The sequence below is a fragment of the Typopeltis vanoorti genome, chromosome 20 (genome assembly GCF_054136105.1).
Source record: "Typopeltis vanoorti isolate ZY-2024b chromosome 20, IOZ_Tvanoo_1.0, whole genome shotgun sequence".
Taxonomy (NCBI): Eukaryota; Metazoa; Arthropoda; class Arachnida; order Uropygi; family Thelyphonidae; genus Typopeltis; species Typopeltis vanoorti.
Genome location: NC_143568.1, coordinates 77,714,916 through 77,731,788, shown reverse-complemented (window position 1 = coordinate 77,731,788; position 16,873 = coordinate 77,714,916). Strand labels below are relative to the sequence as shown.

The following is a 16,873-nucleotide window of genomic DNA, read 5'->3' as shown; positions in this document are numbered from 1 at the left end:
ACTATCATATTCTGTACACCCCTTGTGGGTACATGTCAGGAATTTGATGATTCAAACCAGTTTTAAACTTATGGATCTGAGAGCTGGGTCAGAAGTAAAACACTTGACCAAAGACTAGCGACTGCAGATATGAGAGTCCTGAAAAAGATTAGAGGCGTGAACAGATGGCATCAATGCTAATATCATATTAAAAACAAGGATATTAGGTAAGAACTTGACATTGTCAACATCCAGGAATGCATTAGCAGAGCTAATTTCAGGTGGTATGGTCACTGGAACAGAATGGGAGAGGAAAGATTAGCAAAACAAGTGTTCTCTGCCAGGTTGGCAGGAAAACGACCCAGAGGAAGACCAAGATATAGGTGGATTGATATGGTACAAAGTGCCTTAGACGATAGAAATATAAGATCCTATAATGTTGTAGTCTTGACAAGTAACAGACTGATTTGGAGGAAAATTGTAGACAGGAAGTTAGTAATGAGGTAAATTTTTCATGAAGTACTATCATATTCTGTACACCCCTTGTGGGTACATGTCAGGAATTTGATGATGATGATGATGATAAATAAACAGTACTTCATTCCTCTTCATCACTTATATAAACTTTGATGGCTAAAGCTCCAAGATCTTCTATAACAAATTCCTTAAACACTGATTTTTTTCAAGTGGGGTGAAGTGGAGTGAAGATAATTTAGTGAATTTGAATGCTACCAAAACACAATTCTAAGAACCTTATTTCCAAAAGGAAAGGAAAGACTATGCCTCGCTCTCCCTCACTTTTGATAACATTCTGCTCACCAACCAAAGATATTTTCTCTCTCTCTCTCTCTCTTCTTGAGCTGACTATCATATCTTTCCTATCCATAAACACATGTCCATAATCTCCTCAACTTCCAAAAGCTGTATTATATTCATTCTAAAGATTAATTCTCCTCTGCTCAACTCCTAACACACTATAAATCCGAGATCCACCAAACCTTTGAAAATCTTGGGTGGGACACCAAAAACCTTCCTCAGAATGCAAGACCAGAAGACACTATTCACATAATAGATAATACTCACACAGACTCCACCCATACACATACTTGGTTTGTGAATTATGTCTTCCATGGAAAAAGAAAGAAATCAACAGCAGTGAGTTTGAAGGCATTACTCTTGTTTGCATGTTGTTCATTATAACATCATTGCATAATGAGATGATCTCTGTGATTTCCATGCTTCATTTCATTAGATGGATTATTGTTTCCATCTTCTGATCAAAAACTAGACTGCATCAGTGAAACAATTCTTATATATCCTTCATGCTTTCTAGTATCTTAGCAAAGCTACCGTGGCCTTACTTGTTATTCAAACCTACTTTTAATTTTGCTCAACTCAGTTGCATCATTCCCACAAAATAAACAATCTGCCTTCAATTTCCAATAACTCTTTCACTGAGCTCAGTAAATGTTGCTTACCAATCAAAACTCACCACATTCAATGCTATTTCTGATTTGTAACCTTTTTTGCATTCTCCCATTCCACTAATATTTATCCTGCAGAACAAAAATGAATCTATATTAAATTATTATTAAACACATGTACTCACAAGAATAAAGAAGAATAATTTTATTATTGCAATTATTTTGGCCATAAATTAACAGCCCTTCATCAATGCATCAACATGATCACAAGGTGAAGGTAGAGTAGAATAAAGAACATTAATCCTATTTAGAGTTGAATCACATGCCAGAGCACAACCATATGGATGGTTACAAAATAAAATGTGATTGCATATTAAAGTGCTAAAACTATAATTAACTGAAATACAATAATACAACAAAATTGAGATAAATAAAATGATTGAATGACATAGCATTACATATGATAAAAAAAAACTATATATATATAGGTTTTTACATATATATACATATATTTAAGGGTTTTATTTTTTTTTTAAGGACAATCACTTATATGACTATATAAACTGTTGGATTCTAAATGAAGAGAAATGAAAATTGTTAATACTTCTTTCAGAATCCAACATAATCCTCCATGTCAAAGGCAAGACTTGTAAATATTGTTTATCTCTTGCTTATAGTGTGTTAATCATATAATTGCCTTGAATTTTGTTTATTATTATTTAATAATATAATCTTAAGTAATGTAATAGTAATAAAAAGGCTCTGTGTAAAAATATTATTCTTTTAATTTACTTTATTAGATAATAATATTATAAGAAGCTGTGCATGTATGTTATAGAATTTGTGTTTATTGATGATTGAATGTGATTTATATGAACTATGGATTATTTCATTATTTGTATTTCTGAAAGAGAAGGTAATTTTATGTAATTCTTCTGACTGGATTTGATTGGCTGTTGTCAAGAAAACTGAGTTAATTTTAGATAGCGCGTGAGTGGAGCGTGAGCTACGGCATTCGAAGGGAGAAGAAGTTGATATAAACTGAACTAACTAGAACCAGATTTTGGCAGGAAGAATGAACGTATTTAATTGGAGAACGAAGGTAAACAGAGGAGAAGCATTCAGGACAGCAAGGAGTAAAGTAACGGGTGGTAGCAAAGGGATTTGGATATGCTGTAAATAGATTAGGAAGGAACCGGGAAATTAATAAGCAATTAGGAATATTTATACGGAATTCTAAAATTATGATGAATTCCAATTGTGGTGAGGAAGAATAGTGCAAGGCTGAATTTAATGCATAGAAGAAAACAAGGAATAAGTAGATTAACTAAAACGAGTGCGTCAAGACTTGTGAAGCTCTATGTTTAATATTTCAGTTATATAGTGAAAATTCCCTTTGAATAGTGTTACTTCAAAGTGATAGTTAACTTCAGTTTCAAGTGTGCCTATAGTGAATCCGATATGCAAAGGATGTAACCCGGTAAGAGCAGTCCATTTTTTTTATATTTCAGCGTGAAGAAATAAGAGTTAGCTCTGCCTGATATATCTTAACATTAACTGTGGCATTCTACTAAAATTAGCTGAAGTATGGAGCTTTAAAGTGTTTTCCCTTTGAAGTGATAACTGCCTCATAACTGAATTAAGTGTTTGTTGACTAAGAGAGAATTAGAGAGTTCTACTATAAGAGTATTTACTGTAAGATTCTGTAATATTGAACTGTGTGAACTATTTTAATTATTCGGAAGAATGTAGAATTGACAGCTGGATGTCTGATGATGTTTTATGTTTGTTATGAATACCTGAACTAAGTTGATTTGCATTATCTTGTTTTCAAAGTTATACTTAATGTACATGTTATATAACCCTGCATTAAATGTTTTGTTTTATTGATTCTAATTTGGTGTTTGCCTGATTTTCCTTCATCGCACCACTCATAAAAAATATCGGACCTTGCGGAAGCCTTAAATGATAATATTAACCTCGGCTTGTATAAAATGAGATTGAAAAAGTTAATTGATGATTGATTCCTCTATATTATATAGACTAGTCTGAATATAGGGTGGCGCAGGATAATATAAATTTCTCTATATTCAAATCAGTATCATTCAGCATCTAACAAATAAAAACGGATAATTTAAATAAGAATAACGTTCCAATAAGATGGCAGATTCAAAGCCAGGATATACGATCTAACAAAACCAAATGTTAAATTATAATATAACTAATTTATTAAAGAATAGAGTAATGGAGTAATGATGTTAAAGGTTATATATATCACCATTCTGTATATCAGCTCTATTTCTAACAAATTGGCAAAAATCAAGAAATATAAAATTCACACCTTATTCACCCCCTTTAAAAAAGTTTCGAACTTGACTTTGTCCAGTGAAACCTACACAACAGTCTGAAATATTCAGGTGTGTACTGTGTGGCTGTAATTCTCCATATTATACACAGGGCCATGGCCTTATCCAGTCATGTGCTTAATTCTTCATCCAAATGATCATCAGTCTACTATATCTACTATACACTCAGTAAACTGGGAGAGATCTGAAATTATTTACAAATGCTATGATGACCTTGAAAGAAAAATCTTAGAATCAACTACCTAGGAGTTAGTTTTCTCTCTAGATGCACATCACATGTGCTGATGGAAGGATTTTTATTGAAAATCTTTGCAACAAAATTCTGGGCTACTACAGAGCTCTGTTTTTTTTTTTTTTTTTTTTTTTTAAATGTAATCGTGGGAGGATGTTTAACAAGGGCAAATTAGGAGCATGATTGGACAAAAACATGTTACCATCGAATTTCAAGATCTGCAAACTGTACCCTTTAGGAAATATATAAGATGGGAAGGTTCCAAATGACAGTAGAAGATGAAAAAAGAAAAAAAAATTGTTTCGAGTGTGCTCACTACAAGGCAGTAGTGAAACTTGATGCATGTGTTTTAACAGATTTTGAAAAAGAGTGGGGAATTACATACGCTAGTTCTAATGAACAGGGACCAATGAGTAATAATAACTTCTAAGATTATGGGATTTCACTCATATATTTTATCATAATTATAAACTTCGGTATTTTTCACTACATCATAGCTAACAGTTTTCTGCACGTTAACAAGACTAAAAATGTGCACGATAAAAGCTCTAAACTTGTAACATTCATGCCAGGGCATCTGAAAAACTTCCGGTGCCACTTTAATCTTCTGGCTGGTTGAGAGAAAATATCATGCCCCATTACATTTTCAAGTTTGTATATTGGAGAATGTGCTACGTATCGTGATGGGTTGTTCAAATGTAACCAAATCTGTTGGGAGTGGGGGAACAAATATGTTTGTTTAGGATATATTAGAAAACAATAATTAAGGAGAATACTATATTTGGTTGGTATATTTGAATTAGTAAAAGGTATAAATATGTGAATCAACAGCAATCAAACATTTCAGAATGGCAAATATAAGGGAGAGAGAAAGAACAGTTGTGAATAGAAATACTTTAATTGCTGACAAATAAATTCTTTATAATTCACATTTATGATACATGTGTGTGTTCTATAAGCTGATGTTCGTAGACAGGGTTATACGTTGGTTATGCATTATTAAAACACTTAAGGAATTGAACAACATAGGTAAGGATATAAATTAAATTATACTTTAATAAATATTTTCCGATATTTCGGCAATGTCACATTGCCATCTTCTAAAGGAACTTACAAAAAAAAGTACGTGCACGTTGGCACTACAAACACAGTAACTGGGAATGAAGAGATGAAGCTATTGTTCTCCTAAAAGTCCTGATGGTGCCCTCTAGCGGGCTAAGTAGGTGTTCTTGGCCGTTGGGCTGAAGGTCTGCAGATGTAGGCCTCCCAAATTTGGGGCAGTCGCATACAACCAAATTTGTTGAGGTTTGGAGAATTTCTTAGGGCTGAGGCTGATTCCATAAAGAGTCTTTCAAATTTGTATTTGCTACGGTGTATCACTGTAGCTTTCTTCCACCGTATTCTGTGGCGTGTATCCAGAGCATGGTCCGCAAGCCCAGAATGACTGTATTTGTGAAACCGGATGTAGTCCTTGTGTTCAGAAATTCTGATATTCACTGTCCTGCCTGTTTGGCCAAAGTAAGACAGATTACAACTGCAAGGGACCTGGTATACACCAGGTAGGTCTAGGGGAAGTGGTTGGTCTTTAGTGGAGCGGATAAGGGATGCCAATTTTCTGTAAGGTTTGTAACAGGAGGTCAGGTCATGCTTTTTTAAGATTTTGGTAATCTTTTCCGAGGTGCCTCGGATGTAGGGAATGGTGATGGATTTAGAGTAATCCTTGTTGTGGAGGGGGAGAGGAGATCTGTGGTTTGTAGGTTCTAATATTTTTTGGACTTTTTTGGGGGGGTAGCCATTAGCTGAGAAAGTGTTGATGATGTGATTTAGTTCAGTGTTTAGGGCCAAGTCGTTTGAACAGATTAGTTTAGCCCTGTTGTATAGTGTTTTCACTACTCCATATTGTTGGGGGGGGGGGATTGTTGGTGAATGTATCTGCCTGTATGGGTGGGTTTTCTGTGAACTGAGAAAACTAAGGTTCCATTAGGCTGGCGGGTGATTAGTGTGTCTAGGAAAGGGAGGCTGTTTTTTTCCTCTTTTTCCAGGGTGAATTTGATTCTGGGGTGTTGGTTGTTTAAGTGTGTTAAGAAGGAGAGAAGTGTTTCAGAGCCATGTGGCCAAATAGCAAACACATCATCAACGTAGCGAAGCCATATGGTTGGTTTTTGTGGGGCAGAGGCTAAGGCTTTTTCTTCAAAGGTCTCCATAAAGAAATTGGCCAAGGGTGGGGAGAGTGTTGAACCCATGGCTGTCCCCTCTATTTGTTTGTAGAATTTTCCTTGCCAAACGAAATAGCCTGAATTCATTGTGAAATAAGGCTGAGATATCGAGAGAAAATTTAGCTTGGATTAGCTCTAGAGTTTCCTTGAGTGGGACATTTGTGAATAAAGAGGAGACGTCAAAGCTGACCATTATGTCAGTATGTTGGAGTGTAAGGTTTTCTATGCTGGCTTTGAAATGGGCTGAGTTTTTTATGTGTGATGGTGTGTTGCCAGTATAGAAGTCACATTGCCATCTTCCTTTAGAAGATGGCAATGTGACATTGCCGAAATATCGGAAAATATTTATTAAAGTATAATTTAATTTATATCCTTAACTACGTTGTTCAATTCCTTAAGTGTTTTAATAATATAAGCTGATGATTGGAGCAAATAACATGTAATCCTATAAACTCTGGGCAAGAGTATTTGCATTTATGATAGGCATAAGTAAAAACATAAAAATAAAAAAAATATGAGAAGAGGGAAAGAGTTTTGTTTACAAAATATAAATAACTAATAATAAACATGGCTGTATTCCTCAGTAAATAACTACAAGGAGGGACTAATTGAATTAACTAATAATGGTAACTCATCTAGGTGACTCACCTAGGAGTAGCAAGAATATATGTAGATTGATGGAGCAGTAAGTAATCTTGCACAATTTGTTAATTCGTCGTGCTTCATATATTCAATTCTGTTTATTTTTATTTTGCCTTGTTTTCTAAGAATTTTCTAAGAATAGTAATTTCAGATCATCACTAGAATTATGCAGTCGTTCACAAATCCTTCGTTCATTACATTTTATTTTTCTCCTTTTGTGAACAGTTCTTATGTCTTATCAATAATTGTTATCATGCATGTGATAGTATTTTTTCTTGAAAATCAATGGACACAGTCTACTTCTTTAAAATAAATTCTTCTCTGTTAATACACAGAAGGATTTATTTTTATTCAGAAATAGATGCATTTTTATTCATTACATTCTCAACATGTATTGCTGCAGAAGGAAGAAAAACAAGTAGTTTTACTGTATTACTAAATAGAGTATAGACATTTATAGTAAGTCTGTGTACTATATTTAGCAATAATGTATATTAGGGACAACTGGAAGGACTCTTCATAATGAAAATACTTCCCATCACACAAACAATATGCAGCACACATGCAAGAAAAGCAGTTTTATTGTAGCAGTAAACACAGTATCTAACTAAATACATTTGTCCTAACACTGCAGTTTATACTTGCCAAGAAATTATATTCTTGTTTTATCCTTAATCCAAGTGTAAGCAAACAAAGCTTGCATGTGATGCACATTCATGACTAGGCTGCTTGTATATAGAGGCTAATGTTGCTGCATTGATTGCCTTAGTATTCCTCAAATACAAAGCATACACAATTGCAGAGCAATTTCATACTTTATTGATGTACTGTTAACATGCAGTAGTAGCTCTCCAAAAAACTGAGTGATCCTAAAGTATCATTACCAAACTCATCATTTGTGATCTGAATCATTACAGGACAGTAAACTCAGCAGTGGCTCCACAAACCCATCACTGAACAGAACTGCTTTACTCCCCAGGAAGCCAGCCCTATTTAAGTGAGAGAGAGAAAGAGAGGGGGGGGGGGGTCTCCAAAAACTCGGCAATCCTTCAGATCACTCTAACCTTGATGAGTGGCCAGAAAGGATCTTTTTAAATCACTATACTCAGTGATGGTTCTACCAGACAAAACCTGTAGAAGCCTCACCTCCATCCAGTAGCAGACAATAACAGATACACCAAGCCAAGCATCAATTCCCCACAAGCTGATAGCAAGAACTGCTCATCTCCTAGAAAGCATCCACTGAAGGGTCCTGATAAAGGTCACTTCAGTAGAAGCTATACCACAAGCAGGAATCCAATGGAAGGAAGTGATCAAGACCACTTTGGCAGATCCACATGTGGATCTGTCAAAGTTTTTTCCTCTTGATTGCAAATTAAATTAAACTTGCCAAGAAATTATATTTTTGTTTTATTTGATACCCCCATCCCCTAGCAGCCAGTTGCCAAATACATGGAATGATACAAAGTGGAGTCCTGTATACCTAAGTATTCAGTGACTGGCTGCGAGTGGATGTGGGTGTCAAACATGATGACGGCATCTTCAGGGTGTGCCTGTTTCCTTATAAAGAAGAAAGCAACATGCTTGTCTGTATTGACAATGATGCACCATCTCCTAAACCAATGCTCTCATTTACAGCTTTTTGGTTACCGATCTCAGCCTCGGGGATCAGGCCAGTATTGCAGTGTCATCATAGAGGCACTGTTATGTTGGCCGTGCAGGGGGATGTCAGCTATATAGATTCATAACAGTAGGGAGCCGTGGGGAACTAGTGCTGTAATCCTACATTAAGATGATCTGATTTCCTGTAGTTTCACATGAAGCTTTCGATCCTCAAGACAGGATCAGATAAGACTACTCAGACTTCATGAGAGTTTGATGTTGATCAGTTCTTAGAGCAGACCTCTATGCCAGACCTTGTCAGATGCCTTTACATCAAGAAAGATGGCATCAATGAGCTATCTTCAATTGTATCTCAAACTGATGTGTTTCAGGACTAACAATTTTTTGTACAATGGACAGTGGAGCAATTCTCAAGGAAGCCAAACTGCTTGTCAGGTATGAGGTCCCCACCTCCCCATGATTTTTTGCAATCTTGTCAGTAGCATTTAATCAGAAATTTTGTTTTGTTTTCCCTGGTTTCAGGATTAAGATTGTCAGCTTCTTTTTACACAGTGGAATGTAGTGAAATCTTAGCATTGCATTAACAACTGCTACAAGGTGCATAATTTTCTTGTATATGACACCTGTGGAGTATCCATAACTAAAGAATAACACATATATCACAGTAAAAATAAATTTATTATGTCAATATTTCATCTTATGCATCGTAACACATCACGATGATGTCTCATAATACGTAAGACAAAATATTTACATTATAAATTTATTTTTAGAAACCAACTTAGTGGATATTTTTAAATCTCTAATATATTTATAAACTTATTTGTGGTACACATGCTATTTTATAGTTAAGATGCACAATGGCTTTGTGGGGTAGTTTGATGACCTTGTTGGAAATGCCATCTGGACTCAGTGCTTTACTGTTCTTTAATTTCTTGACTATCTCTTGTATTTCAAAGGATGACATTGGTTGGGTGTCATTTGGAATATCTGTGCATTTCAAATTGCACTGGTGTCAACTTTCGTAGGTCTGCATGTTTATCTAAACTATAGGCAAAAGCTTCTGCTCTCTCAGCATAATAGAACAAACCTGTTTCAACATGAATTGGTGAGATGGGTTTGTGGTCCATTCTGAGAGCCTCTGTCACTTTTCACAGTGAGTGATCCTTGATTTTTGGGGACAGCAGTTTCATTTCCTGCTGTAGGTTTTGATAGTCTCTAAGTGCTTGTTGGACTATATAGATGGCTCTGTTGATGGTTTCTCAGTCTTCAGGAGCCAGCATCCTGTGATACTCGCACCTGGCTCTATTCTTCTTGCAGATGAGATTCTTGATTTCTTTTGGGAGGCAGTCAGTGTTTCAGAGTAGCATTGAAGAAGTAGTAACTTGGAGTGATGTTGTTATCTGTTTTTCCAGGTCATGTATTGAAGTGTTAATCATCTCTTTAGATTTAATAGTTGGGACTGGGCCAATAAACTTGAGGAGTGTGTTAATAAAAATAAAAAAAAGTTATTAAATGTTTAAATCCCTTGAAAATCTCTACTTAAGATTTTCAAGTTCACAAATTCTAATTTTAAATTAAATTCACAAATGTTCACAAATGCTAATTTTAAAAATAAATTTCTACCAAAAACAAAAGGTGCAAATAACATGTCTTATAAACTGTACAAACATGCACTTGCCTAAAAACAGAAGCAACATATATATATATGCTGAAGGGAGTTCCCATTGGTTCTGTCTGTCTGAACATGTAGACTCTGCCCTGCATCAATGTGTTAATGAAGTCATTTTGAAGAAAAGAACATTATAGTGTTGAGTTAACCAGTTAGCTATCTGACATACTTGATAACACATCAGACTATGCTTACTAGCATAACAGAAGTGTGATATGATGCATAGCCATATGAAAGCCTTCTAAACATCAATGTACTATGAGAACCTGGTTCCTGCTTTCAGAGCATAAGACTACACTCGATTCCTTGAAGGTTCTTAACAGGAAGTTATTTTCTAACATCAATTCATTTTATGGCAGTCTCATATCCCACATCTTTTCAGATATGGGATGATTTTGATTTTCATTCAACATCATGTACTGTCAATTTTCTGAATTTCAAAACATATTTCTGTGTAATTTATGTATACTTTTCTTCATTATTAAAAATCATGGGGGTGCTAAGGATCAAAGCTGTATAACTGAGAGGAGACCTCCACATAGCCTTTAAAGGAATGCAGACAACCGACCAGGGCTTCTGACCTAATGTCCAATCCTCACCTTCTCATGGTGCACCCTGTTGGGTATCTACTTGGATACTGTATTTAGCCGACCAAATTGTATTCTTATTGGTTAAACCAAAATAAAAAATGATGGTACGACATGACAAAATTTCATGCTGGCTGGGGCGTCACCCGGTTAAACAAGACCCCGTTGATTTAGCCAGGGAACAAGGGCGAACAGCGAAAAGTCAGCTACTGGAGCAAATCTGAAAACAAACCCCAACTCAACATCACCAGAGTTAAAGATTGGTACTATCAATATAAGAAGCCTGAATGGCAAAGATATGGAGCTAGCTGAGGAATTAGATAAGTACCAAATCGACATAATAGTTGTGACTGAAACAAAAAAGACAAAAACTGGTGAGATCTTTCTGAGCAATAAATACAAAATGTTATATTTGGGCAATGACAATCAAGGAAAGGAAGGAGTAGCCATAGTATTCAACACAAAATACGAGGCTAATCTTCTTGAATGGCAGTCAGTCTCAAGTAGAGTAATGTGGGCAAATATGAGAATGGGGTACTGGACAATGAGACTTATTTGTGCCTATGGTCCCACAGAAGGTTCTACTAAAGTAGAAGTGGAGGAATTTTTTGAGGCTTTAGAAAAAGCATCTGACACAATGAAAAAGGAAAAGTTGGTCCTTGTTAGGGATCTGAATAGCAGAGTAGGAAATGATTGTGAGACACACAAAAATATTTTGGGAAAATTTGGAGAAAACAGCAAAGCTAATAATAATGGCAAATATCTGTTGGATTTCTGCTCAGGACATGGACTGGTTATTAATAACACCATGTTCCAACATAAAAATATGCAGAAATTCACATGGAGAGAAGAGGCAAGGAATAAGAAAAGTCTCATTGACTATGTGTTGATAGTGATGTTTTCTCCCTGGTGCAGGACACCAGAGTGTACAGAGGATTTGAAATTGGAAGTAATTACTATTTAGCCTTGAGTAGGATAAAATTGAATTTCATATTGAAAAGAATAACATGTAAGAAAGTTTTAAAGCAAATAAAAGTTGAGCAGCTCTCAGATGTGAACTGTAGACTAAAATACAGAAAGATTACTGAAAAGAAAATGAAAGACTTTGAGAACAGGAATCAAACCTTGGAGATTCAGTGGCAAACTCTGAAGAAATCATTGATTGCTTCTGCCAGAGAGGCATGTGGTGAGGTTGTCTGCAAGGATAAAAAAATCAGAACTCCCTGATGGACACAGGAAGTTAAAGAGGCAGTGAAGGAAAAGAAGAAAGCATATCAAAAGTTACTGGCAATTAAGTCAGCTTGTGCTCTTAGAGAATACAGAGACAAATGCAAGAATGCTAAACACTGTGTAAAACTAGCTAAACAAAAGACATGGGAGGACTTTGGCAAGAATATAGAAAATAAATATCAAGAAGGTGGTAAAATATTCTGGAGGTTGTTGAAGAAGCTTAGGAATGGAGGAAAGAGTGCTGTAAAAGGAGTTAGAGATGATAAAGGTGACATGAAAACGGGAGAAAAAGATATCCTTGAAGTATGGAGTAATTACTTTGAAAAACTGCTAAATGAAACAAGCAGTGATGACAGCACAGTGGTAAAAAACACTGACCAAGCATGCAGTCAGGAATACATATCCATACTTGAAGTAGAAAAAGCCATCAAAGGCTTGAAATGTGGAAAGGCAGCAGGAGTAGTTGATATTCGACCAGAAATACTGAAGTATGGTGGCATAAGAGTCTTACAGTGGCTGCACTGCCTAGTTCAGAAAACCCGGACAGAGAGATGAATTCCGATGATCGGGATAGAGCTCTCATAGTACCCATATATAAAAAGGGAAATAAAACTGAATGTGAGAATTACAGAGGTATTTCCCTACCGAGTGTTCCTGGCAAGATCTATACAAGTATACTTGAGAAACGGTTGAGAAGAATTGTGGAAGAAAAGCTTGGTGAAGAACAAGCTGGATTCAGGCCAAATAGAGGCTGTCAAGATCAGATATTCACTTTACGACAAATAGTCGAGAAAGCATGGGAATATAACAAAGATCTGTATTTAAGTTTTGTCGATTTGGAAAAGGCATATGACAAGGTAACAAGAGAGAAGCTATTCAATACGCTACAGTTATATGGTGTCAATGGGGCATTATATCAAGCAATACTTAGTCTTTATTTGAGTTCTAAGTCAGCAGTTAGAATTGAAGGAAGTACAGGAAGATGGTTTAATGTTAAATCTGGTGTGAGACAAGGATGTACATTATTCCCTCTGTTATTCATTATCTATATGGATCACATTATGAAGGAAAGTGGTATTAAACATGATATCAAAATTGGAGATGTTAATGTCAGCTCTTTGCTTCATGCAGATGATGTTATACTTCTAAATAAATCCGCTACAAGATTCTCTGACTAAATTGAATAGCTGTTGTAATAGATATGTATGAAGGTCAGCAATAAAAAGACAAAGACAATGAAATTAGTCAGAGTCATTGAAAATGTCAACTGTGTTGTGAATGGAGAACCTGTCGAACAAGTGAAACATTTCAGCTACTTAAGCACAATTTTTACTGAAGATGGTAAATTAAATATAGAAATAGACAACAGAATCAGCAAAGCTGGTATGGTAGGAAGTCAATTGAATAAATTCATATGGAATAAGAGAGAAATTAGTTGGAACACTAAATTTGTATACAAGACTGTGTATGGAAACTCATAAATTACAACTGGTTTGAACACTGTATACAAGACAGTGTTCAAACCAGTTTTAATTTATGGATCTGAGAGCTGGGTCAGAAGTAAAACACTTGACCAAAGACTAGAGACTGCAGATATGAGAGTCCTGAGAAAGATTATAGGCGTGAACAGATGGCATCAATGGCAATATCATATTAAAAATGAGGATATTAGGAAAGAACTTGACATTGTCAACATCCAGGAATGCGTTAGCAGAGCTGATCTCAGGTGGTATTGTCACTTAAACAGAATGGGTGAAGAAAGATTAGCAAAACAAGTGTTCTCTGCCAGGTTGGCAGCAAAACGACCCAGAAGAAGACCAAGATATAGGTGGATTGATACGGTACAAAGTGCCTTAGATGATAGAAATATAACATCTGATAATGTTGGAGTCTTGACAAGTAACAGACTGATTTGAAGGAAAATTGTAGATAGGAAGTTAGTAATGATGTAATTTTTTTCATGTAGTACTATCATATTCTGTACACCCCTTGAGGGTACATGGCAGGAATTTGATGATGATGATGATTAAAAATCATGTATACATCGTGGTGTTCGTGAAAAGGAAAATTGTCTTTTGGAGAATGCAGGAAATTTTGCACATCGTACACTGCTTTGAAAGCAGTTTTGAAATTGACTCCTTTAAAAATTGAAATATATACCGTATAATGCCGGCGTATAGGATGATGCCTAAATTTTAGGCTATTTTTAGGTTTTAAGGTTATGTCAATTGTATAAGATGACCCCCCCCCCAATTTCTTCTTTCTTGCATTAATGCAACATTAGGTATTGTATATTCATTATTTTTATATCTATGCATATCCGTTATTTTTTTGCATAGCATCGATTTGGTATTTATTCGAATTACCCTAATTAAAAGCGATTAGCCCCAATTTTAATTATTAATTTTGCATTTTTTTTTTAATTTTAGGATTATTAAAATTGTAATCATTTAAAATCATGGAACCAGCAACAAAACAAAGAAAGTATAAAGCTCAATTTAAAATAAGGGTAATTGAAATGGTAAAGCAAACTAATAACAGACCAAATCTGGTAATATGACAAAAAACGATAATTGCTCAAAAACTACCAGCAAATCTTGACCACAAACTTAATAATTTCCATAAATTTATTATTCAGTTGAGACAAGAATATAAATTTCTATTGTCAAATTTTGGAAATATGGATGAAACTCCTATGAGTTTTGATACGATAAGCAATAAAACAGTGGAGTCTAAAGGCAGTAAGAGTATGCTAGTTCGAAGTACAGATCATGAAAAAACAAAGTTTACGGTTGTGTTGTCATGTTTGGCTGATGGAACCAAGTTAAAACCAATGATCATCTTCAAACATAAAACTAAACCTATGATAAAATTTCCTTCAGGTGTTTTTGTACATTTTCACAAAAAAGGATGGATGGACGAAAATGGTGTGAAATTATGGATAAATAATGTGTGGAACATGCGACCAGATAGTATAATGAAGAAATGCAGTTTATTAGTATGGGATATGTTTCATAATCATTTAACTGAGAATACTAAAAGTCTTCTAGAAAAAAATAACACAAAAATTGCTGTTATACCAGGTAGTTTAACTTCTATATTGCGACCACTAAACGTCTGTTTGAACAAACCATTTAAAGATCACATGCGAGAAGAGTGGAATAATTGGATGTTGACTGGTGAAAAATTATTTACAAACGGTGGATCTATATGCACTGAATCACTTGTTATGTTTTGCAATTTTGTAATCAAAGCATGGAATAGTGTAAAAGTAGAGACTGTAATAAAATCATTTAAAAAGTGTGGTATCTCTAATCTTATGGATGGTACAGAAGATGATCTGTTGTGGGACACTGATAACGATGAAAATGAAATCAATTCACCGGATTCAAACTGGGATCCATATGACGATCATTTAAACATTGAATCTGAAAAACTATTTTAAACAGATGAAGAAAATTAACATGAAAATTGAGGATAACAATTATTATTTGTTTTTTTAAGATTTACATCTATTGTAATATTTTAAATAAATTTATGTAACAAAAAATTAATCTGATTTGTTTATAAACACTGCCTATTTTCTTATATAACGATGTATTGTAACTACCTAAATGTTCATCCAAGAAATTAAGCTTCCCTTTTTATACTCGCCGTATAAGATGACCCATGATTTCAAGGGGTTTTCTGTAGTCTTCGAGAGTCTTCTTATACGCCGACATATGGGGTATATCTCAATATTTATATGACTACTCAGATACAGGCTAATGAAATTGAACATTGATATTTGACTTCGGTGACTGCACATGTAGGTATCTTATAAAATGATAATCCCTCCCCCCCCCCCATCATCATATTAATGATATGTAAAGTTCCACTTTTAAGATTGTGATAATTCCTAAATTTTGTTATGGATAGGAAAAGTGTTGGCCCAAATGGGTTAATTTCTTAAAGATATCCAAAGGTATTTCTCCATCTTTGTTTTCACCAATTAAAAAGGCCTAGGAATGAAATCTTTTTATTCATTTCAAATTCTAGAATAAACTGAATTGTTGGATGTGGCTATTTAGGAAATAGACAAAACTACTGATGTGTTTTAGGGTAGATTTCCAAATGATGAATATGTCACCTTGTTTGTTGCTACCATAGATGTGGTTTCAGAGATTTTATCAATACTATTTCTTCATTTTTCCATTTATATATTTAATAAGTGGAGGTTTATTTCACATATAAGTATATGATAAACAAAACTTATCAAATGCTATTTCTAATGTTCTTCATTCATTCATTCAACATATGCAACAATGAAGTAATGCAACCTCTGCTATGTTATTTAAGATATTTCATTCACAATAATAGGATAGTTTGTTGTATGAAAGATGAAATACATTTCTCTGCTGAATGATGTGTTGTAGACTGCATAACGTATAGCATATTGGTAAAAATTATTAGTTTTAGATTAAATAATAATTTTTAAAAAAATGCACAAGAAATTTCCTGTACACATAAAAAATACTAACATACCTTGGCCAAAATTGCTTTATCTTTTATCACATATTCATATGTTGTAAGAAGTACATTAAATTTACTGCTTTTTAACTGCTGTGAAATTTGTCGACGGACATTAGGTGATCCTTTATATGCAACTTTAATAACTGTCGGAGCCCAACGATCAAATTCTAGCATCCAGTTAGAAAGAGTTCTGAGAAGCAGGAGGGGGGAAAAAGTCTGATCAACAGAGGTCACACATTTTGGATGTTTCTTATTTTACATATATGTTAATAATGTTCTATTCATTAAAAATCTAGTAATAGATATACTACATATGAAATTTTAACCATACTCTTTAATGAACAAAATTATTCGAAAGTTCCTGGCTAGTAAATCAGTATGGGAGAGAAA

At 34.6% G+C, this 16,873-nt stretch overlaps 1 protein-coding gene across 6 annotated transcripts in view; it reads right to left on the bottom strand.

The window, feature by feature from the left end:
- Positions 1-16,873, bottom strand: part of brm (ATP-dependent helicase brm) — a 677,861-nt gene that overhangs the window by 365,786 nt on the left and 295,202 nt on the right. For all 6 annotated transcript variants that reach the window (XM_090410652.1, XM_090410651.1, XM_090410655.1 and 3 more), the window contains one exon: positions 16,496-16,673. In XM_090410652.1, the coding sequence (XP_090266778.1) occupies positions 16,496-16,673 (178 nt within the window). The remainder of the gene's footprint in view (positions 1-16,495; positions 16,674-16,873) is intronic.